Source organism: Panthera leo, chromosome C1, assembly GCF_018350215.1.
Source record: "Panthera leo isolate Ple1 chromosome C1, P.leo_Ple1_pat1.1, whole genome shotgun sequence".
In the NCBI taxonomy this organism is placed as follows: Eukaryota; Metazoa; Chordata; class Mammalia; order Carnivora; family Felidae; genus Panthera; species Panthera leo.
This window is the reverse complement of record NC_056686.1, coordinates 186,461,099-186,475,235: the sequence shown is the minus strand read 5'-3', so window position 1 is coordinate 186,475,235 and position 14,137 is coordinate 186,461,099. Positions and strand designations below refer to the sequence as shown.

Below are 14,137 nucleotides of genomic sequence, written 5' to 3'. Positions count from 1 at the left end.
ATATCTGTCAAGTCCATCTGTCCCAATGTATCATTCAGGGCCCTTGTTTCTTTATTGATCCTGTGTCTAGATGAACTATCCATTACTGTAAGTGGAGTATTAAAGTCCCCTGCAGTTACCACATTCTTATCAATAAGGTTGCTTATGTTTGTGAGTAATTATTTTATATATTTTGGGGCTCCTGTATTCGGCACATAGACATTTATAATTGTTAGCTCTTCCTGATGGATAGACCTTGTAATTATTATATAATGCCCTTCTTCATCTCTTGTTACAGCCTTTAATTTAAAGTCTAGCTTGTCTGATATAAGTATGGCTACTCCAGCTTCCTTTTGACTTCCAGTAGCATGATAAATAGTTCTCCATCCCCTCACTTTCAATCTGAAGGTGTTCTCAGGTCTAAAATGAGTCTCTTGTAGACAGCAAATAGATGGGTCTTGTTTTTTTATCCCTTCTGATGCCCTATGTCTTTTGGTTGGCACATTTAGTCCATTTGCATTCAGTGTTATTATAGAAAGATATGGGTTTAGAGTCATCGTGATGTCTGTAGGTTTCATGCTTGTAGTGGTGTCTCTGGTACTTTGTGGTCCTTGCAACATTTCACTCACAGAATCCCCCTTAGGACTCTTGTAGGGCTGGTTTAGTGGTGATAAATTCCTTCAGTGTTTGTTTGTTTGGGAAGACCTTTATCTCTCCTTCTATTCTGAATGACAGACTTGCTGGATAAAGGATTCTTGGCTGCATATTTTTTTCTGTTCATCACATTGAAGATTTCCTGCCATTCCTTTCTGGCCTTCCAAGTTTCAGTGGATATGTCTGTCGCTAGTCTTATCGGTCTCCCTTTATATGTTAGGTCATGTTTATCCCTAGCTGCTTTCAGAATTTTCTCTTCATCCTTGTATTTTGCCAGTTTCACTATGATATGTTGTGCAGAAGATCGACTCAAGTTACGTCTGAAGAGAGTTCTCTGTGCCTCTTGGATTTCAATGCCTTTTTCCTTCCCCAGATCAGGAAAGTTCTCAGCTATGATTTGTTCAAGTACACCTTCAGCCCCTTTCTCTCTCTTTTCCTCTAATGGAATTCCTATTATATGGATATTGTTGCATTTGATTGCATCACTTAGTTCTCTAATTCTCCCCTCATAGTCCTGGATTTTTTTTGTCTCTTTTTTTCTCAGCTTCCTCTTTTTCCATAATTTTATCTTCTAATTCACATATTCTCTCCTCTGCCTCTTTAATCCAAGCTGTGGTCACCTCCATTTTATTTTGCACCTCATTTATAGCATTTTTAGCTCTTCATGACTATTTCTTAATCCCTTGATCTCTGTAGCAATAGATTCTCTGCTGTCCTGTATACTTTTTTCAAGCCCAGCTATTAATTTTATGACTATTATTCTAATTATGACTAATATTCATGTTCCATTATATTGCTTAAATTGTTTTTGATCAATTCGTTAGCTGTCGCTACTTCCTGGAGTTTCTTTTGAGGAGAATTCTTCCGTTTCATCATTTTGGATGGTTCCTGGGGTGGCGTGGAACTGCAGGGCACTTCCCCTGTGCTGTCTGGAGTAACTTGTGTTGGTGGGCAGGGCCACAGTCAGACCCCATGTCTGTCCCTAGCCCACCGCTTGGGCCACAGTCAGACTGGTGTGTACCTTTTCTTCCCCTCTCCCAGGGGCAGGACTCACTGTGGAGTGGTGTGGCCCCTGTCTGGGCTACTTTCACACTGCTAGGGTTGTGGCGCTTCTTTGATGGGAACTGGCATATTAGCTGGGGTGGATCCGCAAGGTGCACAGGGGCAGGAGGGGCAGGCTCAGCTCACTTTGCCGTCAGTGGTCCCCTGCAGGAGGGGCCCTGCAGCACAGGGAGGGGGGCCGACCCGTTGGAGGGATGGATCCACAGAAGAACAGTGTTGGGTGTTTGCACGATGCAAGCATGTTTGGTGCTGGGAACTGATTCCCTTTGGGGTTTCAGCTGGGGGATGGAAGAGGGAGATGGCACTGGCCAGCGCCTTTGTTCCCTGCAGAAATGAGCTCTCTCTTCAGGGCTCAACACCTCTCTCTCCCTGTGTCCTCTCACCCTCCCACTCTCAGAACAGAGCTGTTGACTTTTAACATTCCAGATGTTAAGTCTCGCTGGCTGTCAGAACACACTCCCTCCGGCCCCTCGGCTTTTGCAAGCCAGACTCGGGGGATCTGCCTTGCCAGGTGGGCTGCCCCTCCACTGCCCCGGCTCCCTCCCACCAGTCCATGTAGTGCGCACCGCCTCTCTGCCCTTCCTACCCTCTTCTGTGGGCCTCTTGTCTATGCTTGGCTGTGGAGAGTCCGTTCTGCTAGTCTTCTGGTGGTTTGCTGGGTTATTTAGGCAGATGTGGGTGGAATCTAAGTGATCAGCAGGACGCGGTGAGGCCAGCGTCCTCCTATGCTGCCATCTTCTCCCTAAATAGTCTCTATAGAGAATTTTTCATAGAGCTAAATTTGTTTGGCTTAACAGGTTGTCCTTTATTTGTTGATAGTGCTTTTTGTACTATTTTGCTATTAAAATTTCCTTTATTTTATTATATAGTTGTGATTTAATGGTATGTTCTTTGTGCTATTTTGCTGGTAAAATTTTATTTATTTATTGATATATTGGTGTAGCATAATAACAGCAAAATGTTAGACCCCTCAATTTTCTTTTTTGAGATGTTGCTGATTTATAAAATCTAAGTATATGAGAACCACTAATTTATAAAGCTGTGTGATCATTTTAATGGATAATATTCTATAGTCCATGGTTTCAGGCAAGTAGAGAATTTCTTAACACTTTTAATAAGGAATGTAACAATTGACAAACATTGGTGGTAACTTGTTATGATAAAGGATAAGGGTATAAATTATTTTAAGTCCAGTACTATTAGTTTTAAATCTTTTCTAGTCAGTAATGATTAATTGGTAGCTTTGCTTTATTGATATATTTTCTAGTTATTGGTAGCTTTGCTTTATTGATATATTTTCTAGTTGCAGGATAATGATGATAAGAAAGACCTTACTCTTCTACCAACTTTGAACCAGTCAGATCAAGATAATTCAGATACTATTGCAGTTGCTCCTGAAAGTGATGAGTCAACAAAGAAAACAGATGAGTCAACAAAGAAAACAGATGAGTCACCAAAGCAAACTCCATTGCGTGTTATTCCTAGCCTGACAGTAATGGAAGAGAGCAAAACATTGTTTTTAAAGGAATACCAGTCAGAAGCTGTGCCAGAGGGAAAAATGAAAAATATATTATTTCCACCACATATGAAAGATGTGGAAAGCCTTTCACAAACAGACTCCTCTGCATCAGAGGTAAAGTTGAAAACTAGCTATATATATCCAGGTAAAATAAAGAAGAGGAACTTAGATTCATCTCTGGCAGAAATTAGATGGCAAAGCAACATTATAAGATTAGCTAGAAGGAAGAGCACAAGGTTAGTTTCCCCAGATTCGAAATCAAAAGGTAGGTTTCAAAGCCAAGATCCAGAGGAAGACCTTGAACTAAAGGTATCTGCCCTCGTATCAGAAGTATAAGACTATGAAAAACAAAATAATTCATTAAAAAAACACAAATAAATTGAAAATGCATTCAAAAGCCTCCAAGCGGAGGTGTGTCTAAGTATATTAAACATACCTACCCTGCGTATATCCATAAAGTAAGGAGGAAAAAGCCTTGAAAAAAAAAAAAAAGAGTGATTGGAGATACCTGTAGTACAAACTAGTCTCATGGGTGGGTATAAAATTCATCTGAATGTGTAACAACAATAACAAAATGTAAATACAAAGGAAATTTAAAATCTTGGGACGTGATTTCAGTGGAAGTTTTTAATAAAACTTGTAGGAAATAACATATATCCTTATTGCAAATAATTTTATAGTTTAAAATGAGAATGATTTGAATATAAATTCAAAGGGTTAAAGCTTTTCTCAAAATTACAGTTATTCTACTTAGATCTTTACATCTTACATGAATCACTGTTATAGGTAGCTCATAAAGCAGTAGAAAAATGTGTACTGATCAGTGGGTAAAAATCTGGATTCTAAGTAAGGTTCTGCCTCTAAATACTTCAACAAGCTTGGGCAGTTAAAATCTCTAGACTTATTTCCTCATCTGTTGAATGGTACATCATATCAGGTCATTTCTAAATTCTCTTCCTAATTCCAAAAGATAACTTTATTAAATATCTCTAGTTGGGGAATTATTCTTAAGTAGCTAGTTATTCTCAAATAACATTCTTGTTTTTACTGAATTTGGAAGTAATACAGTTAGAGAAAATTTAGAAAATAGAAGCATGAAAGACGAAATAGAAGTAGTTACAATCCTACTGCTACATTTGACAGTTTTATTTCCTTTTGGCCTGGTTATGTAAAATTATATTTTTCATTTATTTAAAAAACTTGGATCAAATTATATATGTGTGTGTGTATAATTTTATCTGTGCTTTTTAAAACGACATTATAAACATGTTATCTGAGTTTCCTTAAAAATCTGTAAGATGCAGAATATCCTCAAATATAGATATTTAGTAATTCTTTTAAACAATTATATATTTTCTGTATTGTTGGACATTAAGTTTGGAATTAACTAACATCCTTTTGCTTAAGTATTTGGGTCTGTGACTGTCCCCTGCTATATTCATAGAAATGGCATGTTGACAAATTTGCTCTCCAGAAAGACTTTCCCTATATTCTCACCCGTAGTATTTGAATATTAATGGTCTTTTGAATAATGATAAGAACTTTTTCATACTTACTGGCCATTTTGCTTGTCCCTACAATGAGTAGACAGATCATGTCCTTTGTCCATTTTATTTTGTTGACTACTTGGTGATCCTGTGGAGGTTTCACAGTGAGCTCTTTCTCATTATGAGGATATTAACCATTGATATAATCATGGCACATACTTTTTCATAGTTTGTAGTTTGCCTTTTAATTTCTCTATTTACTCTGACTTCCAGAATATTCAGCTTTCATTCATTGCTGCATAACAAACCACTCCAAAACTTAGTGGCTTAAAATAACCATTTTATTATCTCTCAAGATTCTGTGGGTTGATTGTGCTTTAGCTGGGAAGTTGTTTTTCTCCACTTAATATTGGCTGGGCCCATAATCATCTAGGAGCTCGATTCGGCTGGAACACTCGTGAGGTTCATTTATATGTCTTACACTTTGATGGGAACAGCTGTAAATCTGGGCTCAGTTGGGATGCATGTACTATCTGGTTTGATGTATCTATTCTCCACACTCACCCTGCACCCCCCACAGTGTAATCTTAGGGATTATCCCTTTCCCTTTCCATGCAGCCCCTTTATGTGGTCTTTCTAGCAGGGCAGCTGAATTTCTGATGTGGCAGCTTCGGGCTTCTAATACACAAAAACAGAAGCTTCAGGTCTCCTTTAAGACTTAGTCTTGGAACTAGCACAGGAATATTTCTACTAAATTCTGTCAGTTAAAGCGAGTCTTAGGCTCAGTTCTGTTTCAGTATGGGAGGGGACTACACAAGGGCATGAATCTTGGAAAGTGTTCATTGGGGCCATATTTGGAGATTAACCACCACAAATGAACTATCTCTACCCCAAAGTAATTCATGTGCCTCCTACATGCAAACTATACTTACTTCCCTTCTAAGATCCTTGGTCTCATGCTATTATTACTGCATCAGGCTTAGTCTTGAAGTACAGAATTTCAACATCTAAATCAGATCCAGGTAGATGAGGTTTCTTGAGTATGGCTCCTCTCAGTCTTAAGACTGTGAATTAAAGAATCCAATTATCTGTCTCCTACATACATAGTGAGTAAAGAACAGGGAAATGGATAGGCACTTATATTCCAAAGGTGGAAGAAGGGGAAGGTGAAGCATACACCAGTCAGTGGGCCATAGTAATTTTGAATTTCTTGCCTCTGCCCTTGGGGCTTGGCTTTAGCTTCTTTTTCCCTGAGAAAGAGTTTGTATTTGTAACTGAGTAGCTTTGCAGCCTGTGACTTCTTTGAAGAAAGTGGAGGGTTCAAAAACCTCTTTCCATTTAAATTATCTCTGCTTCTGTCCCAGATGCTATGATTCTTAAAGATTTTTTAGGCTTCCTGTATATCAAATTATTATCTTAGGCAACTGTTACACTCCTGAATATCCACTATTTACCTTTAAGTGAGAGCCAAGGTGCTGTAGTACAGTATCCTTAAGAATCTTAGAAGTTCTCTTGTCCAGGAGAGAGATCTAAGAGGCCACCCTAAGATACTTAGAATATTTTTGTGTAGATGAATGGGTCTGTGAAACACTACCTTAAATATTTTTCAAAAATATCTTTTTTTAGTTTTATTTATTTTAGTAATCTCTACACGCAGTGTGGGGCTCAAACCTATGAACAATGAGATCATGACCTAAGATGGTTAACTGACTGAGCCACCCAAGCACCCCTATCCACTTTCTTTTTTAATTCAATATTTTTTTCACCTGGAAATCAGTTTTTCTTATCTAATTACATCTATGAATTCTTGAAACTAATTGGGACTATAAAAATAGAGATAAAAAATTGTTTCTATGATTTTTGGAGTAGGGGGACTTTTTCAACTGATCATAATATATCTTTAGAAACATAATTTTGGAAGTTCTAATCATTTTTCTCTTTGCTCATACTATTCTCTGAAAGATATGTTTGTCCAGTGGTATCTGAGGTAGATTTTGTCAGAGATAGTTTACTTAAATCTTTGGGTACCAGACAAAGGGAAAGGAGTCATTTTATATTTTTAGTAATTAGGCTTTTATTTGTCTGTGAGGAACAGGAAAAAAATTATATATAACCAGAAGCAATACTACCAGAGAACATCTCTGAATTTTCAGTGTTTTTATATTCATTGAGCCACCATTCCTTAACTTAGCTGGGCAGCTGGACTAATTGCAGATACCATGAGCTTGAAGAAATATGCATCTTCATCGAGGGGTAGAAAGTTCTGTCCACTTTCTTCCAAATCAAGCTTTTACTTGAATATGGTAAATTACAGGTGGATTGGTTAGCCTTTTCTGTTTTCATTTTGACTAGATCTTATAGAAACATTTTTGGATTGTGGAGAGTATCTGTACTTATTATTTTCCATCTTGTCCCCACCCCAGTCTATGGTCTGCCTTTCTTTGTTCTGTTTTATGCCCCAGGAAGATGACTGCTATGGAATGCCTTACCAGACTCTCTTTCTGGCTGACTTCTAGTTAGGTGCAGTAAGTGACAGACACTGGCAGAACATTAGAGGGCAATAGGGAAAAGAAGGGTTGCGTTTTTCTGTCCTACTGTTTTCCTGCTTTGTTGCTGTGGTTCTGGCAATGAATTTTCCTTCGTATCTGTGGCTCCAGCTGAATGGCCCCACCTCCATGACTCCAGCTATCACTGGGCCCTTGCTGGAGTGGTAACATCTTTTCAGTGTTTCTCTCAACATTTATTATTGGTTCCTTATCCATAAATATGCCTTTCATTAATGTTAAGCTTCTTTTGTTGAACCATTTTAGAGGAATTCTAATTTCTGCCCTAACTCTAACTAGTAATCTACTAGTTTTCTAGTATACATATAGATTTTCCTCTTTTTTTTTTTAGCTCTGGATTTTTTAAAAAAATTGAAGTAGCTGATACACAGTGTCCTATATTTACATTTCTTTGCTTATTTTGCAGCAGCTTTGTAAAAATTCAAACGGTCATTTTGACCTAAATGTTCATAATGCATTTTTAAAATACAGAGTTGAAAATGATATATACTTATTATTAAAATTTAAGCAATCCCTCCCATTGTAAGAAAGAACCCATAATTCCACCATCCAGTGTTAATAGTTAATATTTATGTCATCATTTCACAAATCTTTCCATATTGTTGGGAAACATTCTCCATGGTCCTTGTGAGAGGTATAGGATTCTTTTCCTGTAACATAATCCATCACATGTGCTGTTGTTATCTGGCCCACTTTGCATTACCTTGGGAATCAGGGCTTGAGAAAATGATGCAAAAATGCTTATACTCTGGCTACTGTGATTGCTCTGAGTAATAAGCTATTTTTTATTTCTAACTCAGGAGACTTATTTCTTCTGTTAGCCTCCCTGAAGCTGTGGCAGGCTAACCAATTAGCTTACCAGCAGCGTACATTCTTGACAGCTTTGGTGACAAGATGGGATACTGACAGACACGGATTTGAGGACTTTGTGGTCTGATCATTGGATTTGAGGGAAGCTCACAGGAATTGGTGGAAAGTGGTGACCAAATTGTATAATTAATCAGGCAATAAATAGTCCTGTACTTTGGATTGTTGAAGAGATGGTTGCACGTTATGTTTTGGGAAATAGATTTAAAAACATGCCTGAACAGTGATTGGCCTGGTTGTTTCTAATTATCCTCCAGGTAGGGAGACATCCTTGCCAATCTGATGAGCCCCCTCAGTCATCCCATTTAGTATTAAGATCTGTCCTGAGTGAGCAGGAGAATATCTTTTTTGACAGCAGTTACAGAGATGCATACCTACAGTGAGGATGATAGGAAATTTATGAGTGCTATGGGCAGAAACCAAGTGTATCATTAGAACTCTGGCTCATTTTCTTGGGAGATGAGGATGCAGGTTGTGTAATACCTATAAAGGAAGAATGGCAGTGGTTGGGCCATCTTATACCTAAGTATATAGTGATAGGAGCCATGTATAGTGATAATCTTCCATCTATTCCAAAACAACTGTAAGATATTTGAGTTTTTTGTCATGAGTTCTGGCTGCTACAGGAAGGTTGGACCCTCTTTGGGAGATTATCCTAAGACAGATAAACTCTTGTGGGAAACCATAATAGGCATTGACTAGTATTTGGGCACTTACTGCCGTGAATTGTGCATGCAATGCTGATGAAAATGATCTTCTGACCCAAAGAAATATAAATTATTTAAGTCAGCTCTGGCGACTTGGAAAACTCCTTTAGCCCTTATGTTGAAACTGGGGAAGAATTTATGAGATGTCATCACGGTAATGGGACAGCAGATGCCTTGGATTGAAGTAGGCTCCACAAAGTAGGTGACTACCATGCAAGGCAAGCTTAAGTAACTTGAGGGGACGCAACCACATGGACCTATCCAGAAAGCAATGTGGCTATAGCTCTTGAGTGAAATAATTCCAAAAGGTGAAATAGAGAATATCAGCTATGAAGACCTTGTTGCCTTATACAGTGTTGGGCAGACCTCAGTACATGTGACGTCTTATTAGATGGTATGGAGTTGCCTTCTTCTGAACCCCATGACACTTCCCTTCCCTCTTAGGCTGAGCCCAGAGGCTTAAAGAGAAACATGATTAAAGGTGGGGCCAAGGTCTTCCTGTCCCTAAAGGGGATTCTGTGCAGCCATCCAAGTTTTCTGGAGGAATTTCACCGGGTAGGGGCCCAATCTTTTATGCCTTTTTTTGGTTATGGATGTTCAAATCTCTATATTACCCAGAGCTGTGGAAGGAAGAATTAGTTGGGTTCAACTTTATGGGGTTTGGTCAGGGTTCACAATGGGGAAGGGAACTAACATAACTAGATGGGTCTCTTTAGGTCAATTGAATGTACTGTTGTTGTTTCCACATCTGAATATGTAGTATGGATTATTATGTTACGTACTTGTTTGTCTCCATCCCATAAGTTCCATAGGAATTGGAAGAGCTATAGAGAAGTGCTGGTGGGACATGTAAATTGCCACCCAACTTGTCTCCCTGTGCACTTAACAGAAATGCTATAGAATCCTAGAAAGAAAAGGGAAATCACAGCCTTCATTAAGGACTTCAAGGCAGCCTGGAAAGTAAGAGATGCAATTAACTCAATACCACAACCCTGTGTGTATGGCCAGTGGATTTGTTAACGAATTTGGCGGCTTAAAGTTATCATCAACTGAATCCAGTTGTTGCTTCCATATTTCAGCTGTTCCAGATATCGTCATTATAGCTATATCCACCATACAAGACTGATGGCACTTGGTACACTATCTTGTACACTGCCAACACCACCTTTCCTGTACCACTGACACTTGAAGGTCAAGCCTAGTTTATATGATTTTCTTCCTTAGCCAGGGCACCTACTTACCTGCTACTTTCTACCAGTGATTGGATCTGAGCTCCTGTGGCCCAGACACTCTGGAAGCAGGGAGGTGCACAATGCAGGGGGTATACCAACCTTGAGATTAAGATAAAGGGCCAAAATGAAAACAAAGCCTTCTAGTTGCTCTAGATATCCCCCAGAGGTTAGCTTCCCTCACACCCTTGCTCTTCCTGTGCTCCCAGTTTGGAAGTAACAATCTCCTGATGGCTATAAAAGAGCTATTGTAGCCCCTAGTGTGCAAGAGAATCTATGTTACAAGAGGCGAAAAAATATCAGAAATCAACTGATAGGGTTTGAGCAAAACTTGCAGTAGGGAAAAAATTTAAAGTGACCTTATGGGTAGGACCCTCTCTGCTGATTCATTGTACTGTTATAGCTCTACTGCTAACTAACCATTTAGTTAAATTGATGTGTTATATGCTTATACTGTAAATAGTCACAAATTATCAGAAGAAATTCTCCCATTCAGGGTACTCCCACAGGTACAGAAGTCCTTGTCATTTGCCACAAGCGTGGACCAGGATTTAAGTGAGTGCCTCCACCCTCTAATTTCTAAAGATGTTCTGTTGATTAACAAGTCAAAAGCCTCAGTCTCATTGGCCCTGGCTGACCATCAGGAGTGGCTGATAAACCCTAAAAAATTCAAGGGTCTGCTTCCCAAAAAGATTTTTTTGGGACTGTGTGGACAGAATCACAACACTCAATTCCTTTGGCAGTCAAAGAAAACATGATGTCTCTTCAGTTACCTACCACCCAAAAGGAAGCCCAGCATATTTTTTAACTCTGGGCATGAGAGACTTTATGTGCCTCATTTAGGCATTCAACATGCTTTGAGTGGAGCCTAAACCAGCAGGTTTTTCTGGCCAAATGGTAGGAGTATGTTCAGGGGTGCATCTCACCTGGTCCTGGCAGGTTTTGGTTTTGCATGAAAAAGTAGCAGCTACTGAATTGGGCCCAAAACTTATCCTTTGTTTTGCCACTTGAAGCAAAGCCACTGTCTCAGTGAAGTCCTGGATTCACAGAGCTGCCCCTAAATGCTTGGGCAAAATTTACTGATGGTTCAGCTAAGCTGAAACCTAATGGTTTCAATGGGCTACTATGGCTGTTTAGTTTAAGGGCCAGCTATTCAGAAGCAAAAATGGATGTGGTTATTTCACTCAGTTGGGAAAACTCTGGCCAGTACTCCTCTTGAGAACTTTGTTAGATTTTTGCTTACTTTTGGGCTATAGCCAATGGCTTAGCTACCTGATTATCATTTGGAAAACTACAGACTGCCACGTTAAACGCACTTCTCTTTGGGGCTGCAAACTCTGTAGAACCAAATTGTTGCTATGAAAAGAACCATCTGAGTAACTTATACAGTAAGGGCATGTTCTTGATGAGACTGACTGGACTCAAGCTGCTGATTGAACTTCTGCTCCCCAGATTGCCACCACTGTTGCCTGGATTTATTATTATACTCAACACAGCAACACATCCACCTTCATAGCTGGGCATAAAGTAGTCAAGTTTGGTGAAGTTTCTGATGTATAGGCCACCATTGCATGCCCAACTGGATTCCTGTCAAATATTGACCCATTTATATTGTGGTGAGAGAGTTTACATTGCAAGTATCCCACCTTCTCCTAGCATTGGACTTTGGGACACTTTTGGAGGTTATTGGTTGATACTTTTTCAGGTTATGGTATTATTTTGACTCCAGCTACATCCATGTTGTTGCAAATTGCAAGATTCCATTCTTCTTTATGCCTGATAATATTCCATTGTATGTACGTATATATACCTTACCCATTCATCAGTCAGTGGACATTTGGGCTCTTTCCATAATTTGGCTATTGTAGCTAATGCTGCTGTAAACATCAGGGTGCATGTATCCCTTCAAATTAGTATTTTTGTATTCTTTGTGTAAATAGTAGTGCAATTGTTGGATCCTAAGGTAGTTCTATTTATAACTTCCTGAGGAACATCCATACCATTTTCCATAGTGACTGCACTAGTTTGCATACCTACCAATAGTGCATGAGTTTTCTTTTTCTCCACATCCTCGCCAACCCCTGCTATTTCTTGTGTTGTTGATTTTAGCCATTCTGACAGGTATGAGGTGGTATGTCATTGTTGTTTTGATTTGCATTGCCTTAATGATAAGTGATGATGAGTACCTTTTCATGTGTCTCTTGTCCATCTGTATGTCTTGTTATTTATTTATTTATTTATTTTTTGAGAAATGTTTGTTCATGTCTTCTGCCAATGTTTTAATTGGATTGTTTATTTTGGGGGTATTGAGTTTGATAAGTTCTTTATATATTTTGGATACTAGTCCTTTACCGGTTGTGTCATTATAAATATATCCTCCCATTCTTTTAGTTTTGTTGTTGTTTCCTTCACTGCACAGAAGGCTTTTATTTTGATGTAATCCCAATAGTGTATTTTGGCATTTGTTTCCCTTGCCTCTGGAGTCATATCTAGAAAGAAGTTGCTATGGCTAATGTCAAAGAAATTACTGCCTGTGTTCTCTTCTGGGATTTTTATGGTTTCAGGTCTCACAGGTCTTTGATCCATTTTGAATTTATTTTTGTGTATGGTGTAAGAAAGTGGTTCAGTTTGATTCTTTGGCCACATTTTATGGTTTTTTTTTTGTCAATTTACCTCTTCTAATTTACCTCTATGAATCCGTTAACAAATTATTATAGCTATAGTTATTTTTAATACTTTGTCCTTTAACCTTTATACTAGAGTTAAATGATAATACACCATCATATTATGGTGTTAGACTATTCTGATGTTGACTGTATATTAACCATTACCAGTGTGTTTTGTATTTTCATATGTTTTTATGTTATTATCGTTTCATTTCAGCTTAATTACTTTCAACATTTTTTGTAAGGCAGGTGATAAACTTCCTCAGCTTCTGTTTGTTTGGGAAAGTATCTCATTTCTGAAGGACGGTTTGCTGAGTAAAATATTCTTGGTTGGCAGGCTTTTTTCTTTCGGTACTTTGAATATATCATCTCCCACTTGCCTGGCTGGCAAGGTCCCTGCTGAGGAACCCACTGATAGCCTGATAGGTGTTCTCTTGTATGTGAGGAATTGTTTTTCTCTTTCTGCTTTTAAAATCCTCTCTGTGTCTTTTATAATGGACAGCTTTATTACAATGAGTCTTACAAAAGATATCTTTGCAGTGAATTTATTTGGAGACCTACAAGCTTCATGAACTTACATATCCAAATTTTTTCCCAGATTTGAAAGTTCTCGTCCATCATTTATTTAAATATATTTTCTGCCCTTTTCTCCCTGTGTTCTTCTGGGACTCCAATGATATGTAAATTGTTTGGCTTGGTTATATTCCATAATTCACATAGGCTTTCTTCACTCTTTTATATTCTTTTTTTTTTTCTTTTTTCTCTCCTGGAAAATTCCAGGAATGAAACTAGACCACTTTCTTACACCATACACAAAAGTAAACTCAAAATGGATGAAAGACCTAAATGTGAGACAGGAAACCATCAAAACCCTAGAGGAGAAAGCAGACAACAACCTCTTTGACCTCAGCTGCAGCAATTTCTTGCTCGAGACATCTCCAAAGGCAAGGGAATTAAAAGCAAAAATGAACTCGTGGGACCTCATCAAGATAAAAAGCTTGTGCACTGCAAAGCAAACAATCAACAAAAGTAAAAGGCAACCGACAGAATGGGAAAAGATATTTGAAAATGACAGATAAAGAGTTAGCATCCAAAATCTCTAAAGAATTTACTAAACTCAACATGCAAAAAACAAATAATCCAGTGAAGACATGGGCAGAAGACATGAATAGACACTTTTCCAAAGAAGACATGCAGATGGCCAACAGATACATGAAAAGATGCTCAACATCAGTCATCATCAGGGAAACACAAATCAAAACCACACTGAGATACCACCTCACACCAGTAAGAATGGCTAAAATGAACAACTTAGGAACCTACAGATGCTGGTGAGGATGTGGAGAAACGGGAACCCTCTTGCACTACTGGTGGGAATGCAAACTGGTGTAGCCACTCTGGAA

At 38.5% G+C, this 14,137-nt stretch overlaps 1 protein-coding gene across 7 annotated transcripts in view; it reads left to right on the top strand.

Moving 5' to 3' along the window:
* The window catches only part of C2CD6 (C2 calcium dependent domain containing 6), a 160,229-nt gene that overhangs the window by 82,355 nt on the left and 63,737 nt on the right, over nucleotides 1–14,137 (top strand). For 6 of the 7 annotated variants that reach the window (XM_042949720.1, XM_042949719.1, XM_042949723.1 and 3 more), the window contains one exon: nucleotides 2,999–3,328. The exons of the other annotated variant lie outside the window; for it this stretch is intronic. In XM_042949720.1, coding sequence (XP_042805654.1) covers nucleotides 2,999–3,328 — 330 coding nt within the window. The remainder of the gene's footprint in view (nucleotides 1–2,998; nucleotides 3,329–14,137) is intronic. 7 annotated transcript variants of the gene reach the window in all.